Source organism: Scyliorhinus canicula, chromosome 7, assembly GCF_902713615.1.
Source record: "Scyliorhinus canicula chromosome 7, sScyCan1.1, whole genome shotgun sequence".
Taxonomy (NCBI): Eukaryota; Metazoa; Chordata; class Chondrichthyes; order Carcharhiniformes; family Scyliorhinidae; genus Scyliorhinus; species Scyliorhinus canicula.
In genome coordinates this window covers 6,637,162-6,654,535 of record NC_052152.1, presented here as the reverse complement: position 1 = coordinate 6,654,535, position 17,374 = coordinate 6,637,162, and the positions used below count along the sequence as shown (strand labels likewise).

General features: G+C 47.2%; 1 protein-coding gene across 1 annotated transcript in view; it reads right to left on the bottom strand.

Moving 5' to 3' along the window:
* Positions 1-240: 240 nt before the first annotated feature.
* The window catches only part of robo1 (roundabout, axon guidance receptor, homolog 1 (Drosophila)), a 738,067-nt gene continuing 720,933 nt past the window's right edge, over positions 241-17,374 (bottom strand). The window contains 3 exon segments of the mRNA XM_038801251.1: positions 241-1,024; positions 12,570-12,790; positions 16,396-16,716. Coding sequence (XP_038657179.1) covers positions 1,010-1,024; positions 12,570-12,790; positions 16,396-16,716 — 557 coding nt within the window. The 3' untranslated portion in view covers positions 241-1,009.

Genomic DNA, 17,374 nt, shown 5'->3' with positions numbered 1-17,374 from the left:
AGCGGTTAAAGTCCTCATTGAAGTTTAGGCAGGCCACAATGTCTTGAGTCAGCTTGTATGTAAACAGCCACAAATTTTGTCTCGAGTCCTCCTTTGGACAGGAACCTTCTCTTACCAGAGGGTCCACATGAGAGAATCGCTCTTCACTCAGCTCTGTGCAAGTACTGAGTCTTCCTCACCCTCTCCCGTGCTAATCCTCACAAAAAGACATTCCCCCCTTTCTGTCCTCGCTTTCCCCCCCCCCCCCCCCCCCCCCCGAAAAACAGCTTCTAACTCCTGACGGTTTAAAATCGAACACTTCTCCTTGTCCATCCTCCCTTCCTCCCTCCCCCCCCTCTCCTCCATCACAGTCGATTCTCCAGAAAGATACAGGAGGCTAATAAGTACCCTTTAAAAAATGGTCTTCCTTTCAAAATTAAAAGTTTAGTGATTGTGCTTTCGAAACCAAGAAATAAACAAAAAAACAAAATTGAAACAGTGCATTACAACGACAAAAAGAAATTATATATATTATTAAAAAAAGCAATTCAGCTTTCTGCCAAGATGGCCATTCTTTGGAGGATGGTGTTTAACACACAACTTATTTACAACAGGGCTGAATGGGAGGCTGGAGGGCTAATGGGATGTGTTAAAAAATCCGGTACATATTTACAAAATGAATCCCCCCCCCCGTTTCGGTTTTTCATGTTGAAGGAACAAAATTCTTTCAAACAAACGAAACAGGTTGGAACTGAGCGTTAAGTCCAGACATAAATTACAATTAAAAGCCAAGGGTGCCCATCTCCCACCCCATTCCAAAGGAAAAGTCAAAATTAAAAACTGAACCAAAACAAAAAGACTGACGTGGTCAATCAACGCGGTGCAAACATTTATAATTTACACGGTCTATCGGCGCACCAAACATTATATCTGGCAACAAATATCATCCATGGGCAGGAGTTTTACAAAAACTGTTATAGATCTCTCCAAAGTCCAATCGGAGTTAATCATTCGACAAAAGCTTCGTTCTTCAGCTTTCAATTTCCTGAAAAGGATAAGGGGAAATGGGTCAACAATTTAAATCACATTCCCAATTTTTTTCATCCACTCGTCTCGCTCCCCGACCCGGTTATCAGCCCAGACACAACAGCGTAGCGGTAATGGGACTGAATTATGGATTTAATCGTCTGACTCTGAGCAGAAGGAGACAGGAAGAAGGGTCAGGAACAACCTCACACAACCCATCGAGCCTGCGCCATCATAGAATTTACTGTGTAGAAGGAGGCCACTCGGCCCATTGAGCCTGCACCGGCTCTTTGAAAGATCACCGCACTCAAGACCACACCTCTACCCTGTCTCTGTAACCCAGTAATCCCACCTAACCTAAGATCAATCAACCTGCACATCTTTGGACTGTGGGAGGAAACCAGAGCATCCGGAGGAAACCCACGCAGACACGGGGAGAGCGTGCAGACTCCGCACAGACAGTGACCCAAACTGGGAATCGAACCTGGGACCCTGGAGCTGTGAAGCAACTGTGCTCCTCTGTCCGTGCTACTCTGTCTGTACTCCCCGTGATTTTGAACTCCTCCATCAAATCTCCTCTCAATCTTCTCTTCGCCAAGGAGATAAGTTAAAAAGTAGGACCTCAAAGGTAGTAATCTCAGGATTGCTACCAGTGCCATGAAAGAGTCAGAGTAGAAATTTAAGAATAGTCAGAATGAATACGTGGCTTGAGAGATGGTGCAGGAGGGAGGGGTTCAGATTTCTGGGACATTGGAACCGGTTCTGGGGGCAGTGGGACCATTACAAATCGGATGGTCTACACCTGGGCAGGACTGGAAGCAATGTCCTCGGGGGTGCTTTTGCTAACACTGTTGGGGAGGTTTTAAACTAATGTGGCAGGGGGATGGGAACCAGATTAGGAAGTTAGAGGTCAGTAAAGAAGCAGCAACTAAAGCCAGTAAGGTACTGGATAATAAACTCATTGTGACTAAGGGGAAGAGTAGACAGGGAAGAGATGATGAATGCAAGGGACAGGTGGTCTGAGGTGCATTTGTTTTAATGCGAGAAGTGTAGCAGGTAAGGCAGATAAACTTAGGGCTTGGATTAGTACCTGGGAATATGATGTTATTGGTATTACTGAGACTTGGTTGAGGGATGGGCAAGAATGGCAACTAAATATCCCAGGGTATAGATGCTTCAGGAGGGATAGAGAGGGAGGTAAAAGGGGTGGAGAAGTTGCATTACTGGTCAGAGATGATATCACAGCTGTGATTAAGGAGGGCACGATGGAGGATTCGAGCACTGAGGCACTATGGGTGGAGCTAAGAAATAGGAAGGGTGCAGTAACATTGTTGGGACTTTACTATAGGCCTCCCAAAAGCGAGCATGAAGTAGAGGTACAAATATGTAGACAGAATATCGAACAATGTAGAAGCAATAGGGTGGTTGTGATGGGAGATTAACTTCCCCAACATCGAATGGGACTCACGTAGTGTTGGAGGCGTAGATGGAGCAGAGTTTGTAAGGAGCATCCAGAGTCTTTTAGAGCAGTATGTAAATAGTCCAACTCGGGAAGGGGTCATACTGGACCTGGTATTGGGGAATGATTCCGGCCAGGTGGTTAACGTTTCAGTCGGCGATTACTTTGGGAATAGCGATCACAATTCCGTAAGTTTTAGAATACTCATGGACAAAGACGAGTGTGGTCCTAAAGGAAGAGTGCTAAATTGGGGAAAGGCCAACTATAACAAAATTCGGCAGGAGCTCGGGAATGTGGATTGGGAGCAGCTGTTTAATGGTAAATCCACATTTGAAATGTGGGAGTCTTTTAAGGAAAGGTTGATTAGAGTGCAGGACAGACATGTTCCTGTGAAAATTAGAGATAGAAATGGCAAGATTAGGGAACCATGGATGACGGGTGGAATTGTGAGACTAGCTAAGATGAAAAAGGAAGCATACGTATGATCGACGCGACTCAAAACTGATGAAGCTTTGGAGGAATATCGGGAAAGTAGGACAAATCTCAAACGCGCAATAAAGAGGGCTAAAGGGGGTCATGAAATATCTTTGGCTAACAGGGTTAAGGAAAATCCCAAAGCCTTTTATTCGGATATAAGGAGCAAGGGGGTAACTAGAGAAAGGATTGGCCCACTCAAAGGCAAAAGAGGGAATTTATGCGTGGAGTCAGAGGTAATGAGTGAGCTTCTTAATGAGTACTTTGCATCGGTATTCACCAAGGAGAGGGACATGATGGATGTTGAGGCTAGGGATGGATGTTTAAATACTCTAGGTCATGTCGGCATAAGGAAGGGGGAGGTTTTGGGTATTCTAAAAGGCATTAAGGTGGACAAGTCCCCAGGACCGGATGGGATCTATCCCAGGTTACTGAGGGAAGCGAGGGACGAAATAGCTGGGGCCTTAACAGATATCTTTGCAGCATCCTTGAGCACGGGTGAGGCCCCGGAGGACTGGAGAATTGCTAATGTTGTCCCTTTGTTTAAGAAGGGTAGCAGGGATAATCCAGGGAATTATAGACCTGTGAGCTTGACGTCAGTGGTAGGCAAACTGTTGGAGAAGATACTGAGGGATAGGATCTATTCACATTTGGAAGAAAATAGACTTATCAGTGACAGGCAGCATGGTTTTGTGCAGGGAAGGTCATGTCTTACTAACCTAATAGAATTCTTTGAGGAAGTGACAAAGTTAATTGATGAGGGAAGGGCTGTAGATGTCATATACATGGACCAGTAAAGCATTTGATCAAGTTTCCCATGGCAGGTTGATGGAAAAAGTGAAGTCGTATGGGGTTCAGGGTGTACTAGCTAGATGGATAAAGAACTGGCTGGGCAACAGGAGCCAGAGAGTAGTGGTGGAAGGGAGTGTCTCAAAATGGAGAAAGGTGACTAGTGGTGTTCCACAGGGATCCGTGCTCGGATCACTGTTGTTTGTGATATACATAAATGATCTGGACGAAGGTATAAGTGGTCTGATGAGCAAGTTTGCAGATGATTGGTGGAGTTGCAGATAGTGAGGTGGACTGTCAGAGAATACAACAAAATATAGATAGATTGGAGAGTTGGGCAGAGAAATGGCAGATGGAGTTCAATCCAGGCAAATGCGAGGTGATGCATTTTGGAAGATCTAACTCAAGAGCAGACTATCTGGTCAATGGAAGAGTCCTGGGGAAAATTGATGTACAGAAATATCTGGGAGTTCAGGTCCATTGTACCCTGAAGGTGGCAACGCAGGTCGATAAGAGTGGTCAAGAAGGTATACAGTATGCTTGCCTTCATCGGACGGGGTACTGAGTACAAGAGTCGGCAGGTCATGTTACAGTTGTATATGACTTTGGTTCGGCCACATTTGGAATACTGTGTGCAGTTCTGGTCGCCACATTACCAGAAGGATGTGGATGCCTTGGAGAGGGTGCAGAGGAGGTTCACCAGGATGTTGCCTGGTATGGAGGGTGCTAGCTATGAAGAAAGTTGGGTAGATTAGGATTGTTTCGTTGGAAAGACAGAGGTTGAGGGGGGACCTGATTGAGGTCTACAAAATTATGAGAGGTATGGACAGGGTGGATACCAACAAGCTTTTTCCAAGATTGGGGGTGTCAATTACAAGGGATCACAATTTCAAGGTGGGAGGGGAAAAGTTTGAGGGAGATGTGCGTGGAAAGTTTTTTACGCAGAGGGTGGTGGGTGCCTGGAATGCTTTGCCAGTGGAGGTGGTAGAGGCGGGCATGATAGCATCATTTAAGATGCATCTGGACAGATATATGAACGGGCGGGAACAGAGGGAAGTAGATCCTTGGAAAATAGGCAACAGGTTTAGATAAAGGATCTGGATCGACGCAGGCTGGGAGGGCCGAAGAGCCTGTTCCTGTGCTGTAATTTTCTTTGTTCTTTTGTTCTAATCCCAACTTCATCAATCTATCCGTTTAACTGAAGTCGCTCATCCCCAAAACCAGTTTCGTAAATCTTTTCTGCGCCCTCTCTAAAGCCTTTGCAATTTTCCAAAAGTGTGATGCCCAGAATTGAAAAAAAATGAAAATCGCTTATTGTCACAAGTAGGCTTGAAATGAAGTTACCGTGAAAAGCCCCTAGTTGCCACATTCCGGCACCTGTTCGGGAGGCTGGTACGGGAATTGAACCGTGCTGCTGGCCTGCTTTCAAAGCCAGCGATTTAGCCCTGTGCTAAACCAGCCCCTGGTCACAAACTGGACACAATACTCCAGCTGAGGGCTTTTGCATTCAATGCCTCTAGTTGTGAATTATGCGGAGATGCCGGCGTTGGACTGGGGTGAGCACAGTAAGAGGTCTTACAACACCAGGTTAAAGTCCAACAGGTTTGTTTCAAATCACTAGCTTTCGGAGCGCAGCTCCTTCCTCAGGTGAATGAAGAGGTGGGTTCCAGAAACATTTATATCGACAAAGTCAAAGGTGCAAGACGAGGCAGGAGTGAACGAGTGACGACAAAGGCAGCGGAAACCGTCCGGGAGAAGCAAGTAACAACACCACCACCAGTTCCATTCTTGTATTACCCTCTCTGTATTGGATATAACTAATGTAATTGTTTCTCTGCCACCCAAATGTGTATGTACCTCCCCAGTTTCCCCCCCCACCCCAACAGGTGCCTAATTATATTTAAAAAATAATATTGCTAACTGTACAGAGTTGCTGTTGTTGAGCTAGTGTACAATATCCTACCAGTTTTTTTTTCTCTTCTCTATATATATATATAATATATATATAGAGAAGAGAAAATATATATATATATATTTAGGGGGCTGTTTAGCACACTGGGCTAAATCGCTGGCTTTGAAAGCAGACCAAGGCAGGCCAGCAGCACGGTTCGATTCCCCGAACAGGCGCCGGAATGTGGCGACTAGGGGCTTTTCACAGTAACTTCATTGAAGCCTACTCGTGACAATAAACGATTTTCATTTATTTTTTCATATTATTCTGTGTACCTAACTGTGAATATACTGTTCAAAAACCCAATAAAATCATTTATTTAAAAAAAATTAATTGCTCATTCAACCTGCCCTCCACATTCAATGGTTTGTGCACATATGTCCCAGGTCTCTGTGCTCCTGCACCCACTTCAGAATCTTCTCCTTTATTTAATACTGCCTTTCCTCATTCTTCCTACCAATTTATATTACATCACACTTCTCTGCATTAAATTTGTCTGCCACTTCTACTGTCTATGCCCTCGACAATTCCTCCTCACAGTTCACAAAGTTTGTGTCATCAACAAGTTTGGAAATTGCGCCCTGCACACTCAAACTAGGTCAATAGCAGGAGTGACAGATGTAATTAGTAGTGGCAGATGGAATACAATGTGGAGAAGTGTGAGGTTGTGCACTTTGGAAGGAAGAATAGAGACATAGACTGTTTTCTAAATGGGGAAAGGCTTTGGAAATCAGAAGCACAACGGGACTTAGGAGTCCGAGTTCTGTATTCTCTTAAGGTTAACGTGCGGTCAGGAAAGCAAATGCAATCTTAACATTCATATCAAGAGGGCAAGAATACAAGAGCAGGGATGTACTTCTGAGGCTGTGTAAGGTTCTGGTCAGACCCCATTCGGAATATTGTGAGCAGTTTTGGGCCCAGTATCTAAGGGGGCTGGCCTTGGAAAGGGTCCAGAGGAGAATCACAAGAATGATCCCTGGAATGAAGGGCTTGTAATATGAGGAGCGGTTGAGGACTCTGGGCCTGTATTCGATGGAGCTTAAAAGGGTGAGTGGCGGGGGTGGGGCATCTCATTGAAGCTTACAGTATACTGAGCGACGTGGATAGAGTGGATGTGCAGAGGATCTTTTCACTGGTAGCAGAGACTACAATATATGGGCACAATCTCAGACTAAAGGGACGATCCTTTAAAACCGAGATGAGGAGGAATTTCTTCAGTCAGAGGGTGGTGAATCTGTGGAACTCTTTGCCGCAGAAGGCTGTGGAGGCCAAATCACTGAGTGTCTTTAAGACAGAGGTAGATAGGTTCTTGATTAATAAGGGGATCAGGGGTTATAGGGAGAATGCAGGAGAATGGGGATGAGAAACATATCAGCCATGATTGACTGGCGGAGCAGACTCGAACGGCCGAGTGGCCTAATTCTGCTTCTACATCTCATGGTCTTATGGTCTATTAAGAAAATCTGTTGTCCTCAGACAGACCCCAGGGAACGTCAAGTCAGTGAGTGGCCGGACAGAACATTACCTATGTGAGAGCCGGTCAAAGTATAATCGGGAAATCGGTGCAGGAGGAAAAGGGGCCCTTTTGCTTTCTAACTTTTTCATTTCCACAAAGTGGCCTTGTTCTGCTGCAGGAATAGAGGCCGCAGGGGAGAGAGCTGATTGGTAAGTTCTTGGTTATTTGTTTTCTTCTCTTTAAAGCTACAATAAGGAAAATGAAGGAGTTCCAGTTTTTTAATAAATAACTTCAGTAATATTCTAGTTGGCATAAATTTAAATTAAGATACTTTTCAGCTGAAGTATGACTGTGGAGCTCAGTCCCGTGTTTTGCAAGTCCTGCAGTATGTGGGAATTCCCCGACACTCCTTGCCGTCTGGATGACCAAATGTGCAGGAGGTGTGACAGGTTTGACCAACTTGAGAACCGGGTTTCAGAGCTTGGGCATTGGCTGGAGACACAGCGGTGATACCGTGAGGCTGTGAGGTTTGTGGATCGCATGTTTTTAGATGTGGACACACGCAGATAAAGGGAGTGCCGTCAGAGAGGGAATGGGTGGTCACCAGTCAGAGGTAGAGGGGCAGGCAGGTAGTCAGGAAAGCCCCAGAGTCCATCTCACTCAAGAACCAATTTTTCTGTGTTGGAAAACAATGAGAGTGGTGGTCCCTCGGGGGAGCGCAGTCAGAGCCAGATTCGGGGCACTGTGGGTGACCCAGTGCACAGGGGGGGGAGGAGAAAGGGTGGAGGAGCAGTAATGGGAGGAGACTCGATAGTGAGAGGTGCAGACGGGTTTCTGTGGCTGCAGACATGTCTCCAGGGAGGTGTGCTACCTTCTTGGTGCCAGGTCAAGGGTGTCACTGAACGGCTGCAGGGCATTGTGAAGGGGGAGGGTGAGCAGTCAGAGGTAGTGGTTCACATTGCTGCCAACAACCTGGGTAGAAAGAGGGATGAGGTCGTGCAGCAAGAATTTAGGGACCTCGGCAGCAGACTGAAACACAATGGTTGTAACCTTTGTATTGCTCCCAGTGCCATGTGCTAGTGAGCACAGGGATAGGCGGATAGAACAGGTGAAATTATGACTGAAGAGATGGTGCAGAGCGGGGGAGGGGGGAGGAGAGGGGGGGGGCTTTAGTTTCCTGGATCACTGGGTCCATTTCTGGGGAAGGGGGAACCTGTACAAGTTGCACCAGAGCCGGAACGGGACCAACATCCTTGTGGGGGAGGGGGTATAAACTAATTTGGCAAGGGGATGGGTTACGGAGCAGAAGGGTCAAGATCCAAGGGCTGTCGATTTCCGGCAAGGAGCAGGAAATTTGATGGGGATTTGAGGAAAATCTCCTTCACCCAGAGGGTGGTGGGAATCTGGAACTCACTTCCTGAAAGGGCGATAGAGGCGGGAACCCACACAACATGTACGAGGCAGTTAGATGAGCACTTTAAATGCCAGAGCATACAAGGCTAAGGACTGAGTGCTGGGATTACAATAGATAGGTACACAGACATGATGGGTCACAGGGCTTCCTTTTATGCTGTGAAAATCCATGACTCCAAAACTTCCTCCAGTCCGAAAACAAGTGTTTGTCACTACCGTCAGTTCGCTGCCCCAACTTCATTTGAATGCTGGCACCGTTCCAAATTTAGTCAAATCTGCCAACAGGCCTGTAATGTGGCTCTTTATCAAACTTCATACCTGTAACCCTGAGCTCTGGTACCAACATTTGTGCATGTTCTCCAGTGTCTCTGTGTCCTTCTTCTGTCACGGACCAGATTGTTTTTTACAGCAATTGATGACAGTTGTCATGGACACCATTACCGAGACTTGCCTCAGTTTCCAGATTTATTCATTGGATTTAAATTCTACCAGGTGCTGTGATTCCGTGTCTCCATGACATGAATCTAGGCGCCAGGGTTAGTGGTCAGTGTGATTAACAATGCGCCACTCTCGCCCCTCAGTAGCTTGTGGCGCTGTTCCGTGTGGTTTTGTATCTGCAACCTTATATCCTTTCAGAGGCCACATCTGAAAAAGTGCTAAGTTCCGCAATGGTGCAGACAAGGTCCAGCGCTCTTGCTTCATCCCTCCACTCTTACCTGAATTATCATGTTACTTGTTCACCACGAAGTCCTGCATAAATGGAAATTCCCCCCAAATAAGTGTTGGGAAGGCAGAAGTGATTGACATGGTGTGATGAAGGAAGCCATTTCTGATGTATTGTATCGTAGGTATTTGCTGCAGTGAGGGTTAAAAACCTGGTTTGGTAGTGTGCGTGACTGCTGGAGTCATGTGTTAAAAGAAATCCTAGTTTGAAAGGCAACAAAGCTTTTGGGTTCCAGGGGTGCAATTAAAGCACCGTAAAAAGTTTGAGCAAATGGAATTTTGTTTGGAGAAAGGGGATTGCCTGTGGAGTTAATTAGATTTCAGATTGGTAACGTGATATCGTTAACTGGGAGGAGCTAAGGTTATCAGGCATTTTGCAGAGGAAAGTTCAGTTGTGAGCTGACTGAAGCTGTGAACAGAAGCCAAGCAGTTTGTCCTCACTACAGTTCAGTGAAGAGGGATGAACAGTCTTTAAAGCAGTGCAGACTTGTCTGAGAACCAGAGGGAGTTGAAACAAGCTGATAAGCATTTTCTGAAGATGTTTCTGCATGGTTCTGACAGGAGTCAGATCTTGTGCTTAAAGCAGCGTCGGAGATTTCTCTATCACAAAGAACATCTCTGTGAAGCAAGTGCCAATGGTAATTACAGTGGATTGAGAGCTGAGATGGTATTTCTTGTTTTTTGAGTGGAAATAAAGATAGCAGTTAAGGGTTACTAGATTGACTGTACTGATAGCATTGTTTAAGGGGTAATTGTAAGCTATTTTCTGGTGTGATGTTAAAGATATTTTAATACTTTGTTAGTCATAAAGTTTGTTTTAATATCCATAACACTATTTCTTTGCAAAATCACTCCTGCGGCAAAGTATCTTTTCCTCACAGTCTTGCAAAACTAAAATAAAATATTGGGTTTCTGTTCTCGCCACTGTCGGGGTCTGGTCTGGGATCCTAATAATTGTTCACCGTCACAAACTCCATTCCTTCATCACTGATACCACCTCTCGTTATGGTCACAGTCAACTCTCAGCAAAAGTTTGCAACCGCCATGTCCTACTTGATCCTAAGCTGAACTTCTTATCACTAATACTCCATCTGGGGCATGGGATACAGGGAAATCTGTCTGGCTGTCTGGATACAGAATTGGCTGGCCAAAAGAAGACAGCGAGTGGGAGTGGTTGGAAAGTATTCCGTCTGGAGGTCAGTGACCAGTGGTGTCACGAAGGGATCTGTTCTGGGGCCTCTGTTCTTTGTGGTTTTTCTAAATGACTTGGATGAGGAAGTGGAAGGGTGGGTTAGTACCTTTGCCGATCACACGCAGGCTGGTGGAGTTGTAGATAGTGTTGAGGGCCATTGCAGGTTACAACAGGACATTGACAGGATGCAGAGCTGGGCTGAGAAGTGGCAGATGGAGTTCAACCTAGATAAATGTGAAGTGATTCATTTTGGAAAGTCGAATTTGAATGCTGAATACAGGGTTAAAGGCAGGATTCTTGGAAGTGTGGAGGAACAGAGGGATCTTGGGGTCCAAGTATATAGATCCCTCAAAGTTGCCACCCAGGTTGATAGGATTGTTAAGAAGGCGTATGGTATGTTGGCTTTCATTAACAGGGGGATTGAGTTTAAGAGCCGTGAGGTTTTGCTGCAGCTTTATAAAACCCTGGTTAGACCACACTTGGAATATTATATCCAGTTCTGATCGCCTCATTATAGGAAGGATGTGGATGCTTTGGAGAGGGTGCAGAGGAGTTTACCAGGATGCTGCCTGGACTGGAGGGCATGTCTTATGAAGAAAGGTTGAGGGAGCTAGAGCTTTTCTCACTGGAGAGAAGAAGGAAGAGAGGTGACTTGATAGAGGTGTACAAGGTGATGAGAGGCATGGATAGAGTGGATAGCCAGAAACTTTTCCCCAGGGTGGAAATGGCTGTCACGAGGGGACATAATTTTAAGGTGATTAGAGGAAGGTTTAGGGGAGATGTCAGAAGTTGGTTCTTTACACAGAGAGTGGTGGATGTGTGGGATATACTGCCAACGGAGGTGGTGGAGTCAGAGTCATCACGGCATTTAAGCGACTCTTAGACAGGCACATGGACAGCAGTAAATTGAAGGGGTGTAGGTTAGGTTGATCTTAGATTAGGATAAATGGTCGGCACATTATCGTGGGCTGAAGGGCCTGTACTGTGCTGTACTGTTCTATGTTCTATCACTAGGGCTGCTTACTTCCACCTCTGCACCTTCGCCTGCTTCTACCCCTGCATCACCTCATCTTCTGCTAAATCTCTTCACCATGCCCTTGTCAGCAATACCCACCATCGCGTGATTGAATTTAAATAAATGCCCCTTGAATGGTCTTATTACGATTCTGTAAGGTTAAGGGGCAGTTAGAGAGAAAAAGTACTTTCCCTTGTGGTGGATGTCCAGAACGAGGGGAGGAAGACTTAGGGTTAAGATACGGTTCAATCATGACCTCATTGAATGGTGGAACTGGTTGGAAAGAGGAGAATGGCCTCGTCCTGTTGCCATGTCGCCCGGATTGGTGCGGCAAACACTTCTCGTTGATTAACATTGCAGCCACTAAGAAGAGATTTAGAACTGAGAAGTGACAAGACCGACTCTGAAAGATCAGGCTATGTGGAGAAATTGCAAAAGCTGTGTCGGCTACAACAATCGGGTCTGTGAGCAGATATATATTGATATGTTAGATAATAATCAGTACAGGTAAGGTAGAGTGGGAACACTTCCAAATGGCAGAGTCAAACTGGAAGCTCCAGAGAGACTGGAGAAAGTTAAGGGAGATTCAGCAGAATTGTTCAAGGTTTGAAGGGCAAATGAGCCGATTGTGTATCTTTGTAATCAGAAAACACAGAGAGAGTTGATTGGCAAAATCACCAGAGGTCATGCGGGGACAATCTTTTATTTTAACATAGCGAGTTATTGTGCCCTGGGACAGGGTTGGAAGCAGATACAATCGGAACTTCCAAAAGAGAATCGCATAAATACTTGAACGGGGAAAACATGCAGGGCTCAGGGAAGAAGGGCAGGAGTGGAACTGATTGGTTAGCCCTCTCGAAGAGCCAGCAGTGATGATAGGCTGGATGGCCTTCTCCTGCGTTCATTGATTCCCTGAGGGGTCCTACAGAATTGTTCGGAATGGATTGAGGATGAATGATCCACCACGTTAACTGTGAAACTCGTCAAGCCCCTACGTTTGCAGGTTCTAACAAACTACCAATTCTACAGCGATACCAATTCCTGACCCCACTTCCTCCCGCTCCCAGGCACAAACAGCTCTTGATCAGTCACCTCAAAATCCTCTTCACCCTCGTATGATCCCACTTCTTTTAGACCAGCTTCTGATGGGTTCTTGCGGGATGCACCCGTGCCGCTGCCTGGCATGGACTGATCCGCTCTCCTCCGACCTCCAGACCCTCTTGATGACATAGAGCTGGAAGAGCTGGGCTCCCTGGGATTCTGCGCGGAGGGGAAAGTCGGTCGGCTGTATGGAAGGACGTCCTCCCCTGCACCTGCGTGACAAATGTGGAGGTAAGTGTTGGGGTGAGGAGACCCAGAGGCATCTCAATCATTTCCCTCACTTTTTGTTTGTCCCTCAGCCCTTTGACCTCATCGGAAGGGGTGAGCTTATTAACTCCACTGCCGGTTGGTCTTCATCAATAACCACGAGTGTGAAGTTCAACCTCTTAACATTCCAAACCGGTGGGAGGAAATGGCTGAGTAAGATGCTGAAATTCAGTGGCATGCACGCGACCAGACTGTCTGTGAATCAGGCGGAAAGAGTTTGAAACCCAGCATGCACAGAGAGCATCCATCAAGCTGCAGGGGTTGAGAGGGGGCCTTGGGCTTTCTGAGGGGCCCTGTGTACGGGGTGAGCTGTGCAAGTGCTCTACAAATTTCATTTGGAACTTATGGGAGTACTCCAGCTCCTCTGTGGTCTCACAGGCAGCCAATTTGGTCAACTCTGCAGGTTGAAACCATTTGATTATACCGTGCTGGAAACCTGCTCACTTTCAGCTGAAATGATGCTGTAGGCCGATTGACCGACTTTGGCCCTGGTTTGCATCGAGGCGTGAGGGCCCCGCCTGATTCAGGTAGAAAATAGGGTCGACAATTCTGATTGGTTCAATCTTCATCATGTGATCTTCAATCTTAACTTGCTCTGCCCCTTCCCTACCCCTATTGGCTGCCAGGTTTGTCCAGCCCATGGCCATCTGGAGACAAATAAAGTCCATGATCCTGATTGGATGATTGTTGCCTTCCAGTCAAACAGGCCCACAATGCCCAATATTTCTCGATCAAAGCAGGTTTTGTGACAAAGTGGGGAACGACACATTTTCTTTTCATGCCTCCATGTTTTATAATAATGATAATCGCTTATTGTCACAAGTCGGCTTCGAAGAGGTTACTGTGAAAAGCCCCTAGTCGCCACATTCTGGCGCCTGTTCGGGGAGACCGGTTCGAGGTGTTGGGTTTGCGGATTCATCTTTAATTCCTGCTGATCCCAGAATTCCTGGAAGATTAGTAACTCCAATCTCACCTGCCGCAAGATTCAGGCGCTAAAACTGCAGCTGATGCAAAGCAGCGCTTCATAAAGCAGCCCGCTTAATTGGCGCCCCATCTACCACCTTCAACATTCAATCCCTCCACCACCATTCCTTCACTGTCGCTGGGGCAACAACCTAGAACTCCCTCCCTCACAGCACTGTGGGTTTACCCGCACCTCAGGGTCTGCAGCGGTTCAAGAAGGCGACTCACCACCATCTTCTGAAGGGCAACTAGGGATGGGCAATAAACGTCAGCCATGCCCATGAAAGAAATTTGAAAACTGCCTCACCCCCCACCTGCCAAACTATGGTGGGGTGGGGGGGGGGGGGGGGGGGGTGAGGGGCATGAGACAGGATAGTTAAAATTTCCACTTCAGTGACAGGGGGCTGGAGTGGGCAGCAACAGACCTCCTGCAGCTACCCTCATACGACCCACATTTCTTGCCCCAGGTTATAGGTGCACAACAGACTTGAAATCTTCAGGTTGTGAGTTCAAATTCTATTGGGCTAACTTTTGAAACAAAAGTCAAATAAATCATCTTTGGCCTGACATCAGGAAATTGATCATCAGAATTGAATTTTAAAAATGGAACAACCCTGATATTTATACAGTGGTCTGCACAACCTCAGGACATCCCAATGTAGGTTACAGGCAAGGAAGGGCTTTTTGAAGTTGTAGTGTAGGAAAGTTAAGTTATGCACAGCAAGATCCCAAAATTGACACTAAAAAACAGGTCATCTGTTTTTTCACTTATGTTGGGCGAAGAATAAATATTGGTGAAGACACCAGGCAGAACTGGTTAGCTCGTTGGTCAAGGGCTATGATTCGCGCTTAGGCTCTCCATTTCAATAAAATGCGGGAGGCCCCGGGTTCAAATCCTGGACGAGCACGGCAAAGCGCCTTTTGTGGGCGGCACGGTAGCACAGTGGTTAGCACTGTTGCTTCACAGCTCCAGGATCCCAGGTTCAATTCCCGGCTTAGGTCACTGTCTGCGCGGAGTCTGCACGGGTTTCCTCTGGGTGCTCCGGTTTCCTCCCACAGGTTAGGTGGATTGAAATGAAAACGGAAATGAAAATGGCTTATTGGGTTCAACAAGTAGGCTTCAATGAAGTTACTGTGAAAAGCCCCTAGTCGCCACATTCCGGCGCCTGCCCGGGGAGGCTGGTACGGGAATTGAACCGTGCTGCTGGCCTGCCTTGGTCTGCTTTCAAAGTCAGCGATTTAGCCCAGTGAGCTAAACCAGCCCCTGCTAAATTCAGGGGCCAGGCCGTGCTAAATTACCCTTAGTGTCCAAAAAAGATTAGATGGGGGTTATTGGGCTACAGAGATGGGGTGGAAGTGAGGGCTTAATTCAGGTGCTCTTTCCAAGGGCCGGTGCAGACCCGATGGGCCGAATGGCCTCCTTCTGCACTGTAAACTCTGTGATTCCATGAACTCGTCTGCTCTTCTTTGAACTAGTGTTTTGGGGGTCTTCAAAACACACCAGAGAGGTCACACCGAGCCTTGGTTTAAGGTCTTACCTGCAAGACGGCTCCACAGACAGTGCAGTACCCTCACTGCTGCACTGGGAACGTCAACCTACATTCTCTGCTCATCTCTCTGGAGTAACTCTTGTTGGATTATCGTTAAAAAAAACCCAGATGGGGCAGCACGGTGGCGCAGTGGGTTAGCCCTGCTGCCTCACGGCGCCGAGGTCCCAGGTTCGATCCCGGCTCTGGGTCACTGTCCGTGTGGAGTTTGACATTCTCCCCGTGTCTGCGTGGGTCTCACCCCCACAACCCAAAGATGTGCAGGGTAGGTGGATTGGCCACGCTAAATTGCCCCTTAATTGGAAAAAATGAATTGGGTACTCTAAATTTATTTATTTTTTTAAACCCAGATTCGCTCATGCCCTTCCCCATTCCAGTCCCTTGCCGTGACTCTCGGAGAAGGGCAACAAATAAGAGTTTGCCAGTGTTGGTTGGCCACAGCTGAAGTATGTGAAAATTCCAAAGTGTCGACACTGCCAAATCTTCCCTTCGCTGGTCCAGGGGCACCGGGAGAAATTGTAGGATCCATCATTGATCAGACAGATGAGATGCTCAGTGATAATTCCAATAGGGAATCCAGGAGCAACTTTCTTACCCTGAGAGTGGTGGGAATGTAGAGTGTGCAGTATGAAGTGCCGAGGTGAACATAAAAATATTTGAGGAGAAGCTTGTTAAGCACATGCACGAGAAAGGGATGGAAGGATATGGCGACAGGGTCGGTTGCCGTTGGGTAGGAGGAGGTTCATGAAGCATGAAAACACTAGCATAGACCGGTTGGGCCAAATGGCCTGTTTCTGAACTGTAAATTCTATCCAACTGGTCCATGCTGGTGTCCATTCTGCACACAAACCACACCCCCCCCCCCCCCAACTCGAAATGCCTCTTACCCCCGCCTCCATATTCCTCTCCTCCCTCTCCTTTCATTGCCTGCGCAGCACCCTGAGATAGCGAGAGGCATGACTGAAATGCAAATTTGTTCACCTTCTTCTCAGGATAGGAATTCCGCCAAAGCTCCCCAGGGGCGGGGGGCAGCCACTTACCTTGGGGGAGGCGAGCCTTTGGCTGGGAGTTCTCCCGCTTGCTGGCCTTGGCCAGACGCTGTTTGGCACCGTGGATCTCACTCTGCCAGTGGTCCGCAGGGTCTCGGCACTCTCCTGGGTTTGTGCGGCTGTCTGGCGGGTGTCTGGCGTCGGCGCTTTCTCTCCCTCGGAGGCCGCCGGCCTTCCTGTCTCCAGCTCGCTCCGCCTTCTGCTCGGCTGCGTGGGGCTTTGGCAGCATGGGTGGCCAGGCTTCCAGTTGGCTCTTTGACTGGAAGGTGGGTGATTTGATGGCCGGAGGGGGAATTGGAGGTGGGGGCAGCTCTACAGTTGTAAACAAACAAAAATAATTTCCATTAAGTTCGCACATTTCAGAATCCCTCCTGCGCCTACCTCGTTCCCAAGTCCCTGATAACAACACAAATCTGTGATTATATAGCACCTTTAAAGTTGTTAGAACATCCCAAGGTGCTTCGAGGAACATTACCAAACAGAATTAGACATTAGGAGATATGACCAAAATCTTGATTAGAAAAGCAGATTTTTAAGAGTGTCTTACCAAAGAACCATAGAATTCCTCAGTACAGAAGGAGGCCATTTGGCCCATCGAGTCTGCACCGATCCTCTGAAAGAGCACCCTACCTAGGCCTGCTCCCCCGCCCTGTACCCTTAACCTCATCTAACCTGCACATCTTTGGACACCAAGGGACAATTTAGCACGGCCAATCCACCTAAGCTGCACATCTTTGGACTGTGGGAGGAAACCGGAGCACCCGGAGGAAACCCACGCAGACACGCAGAGAACATGCAAACTCCGCACAGACAGTGACCCAAGCCGGGAATCAAACCCGGGACCCTGGCACTGTGAAGCAACTGTGCTAACCATTAATAGAGGAGTTCAAGTGCCTGTGAACAAAAACGGAGAAACTACTTCTACGAGCAGGGGATTTAAGATCATTTGAAGCGAACCAGAAGATAGTAA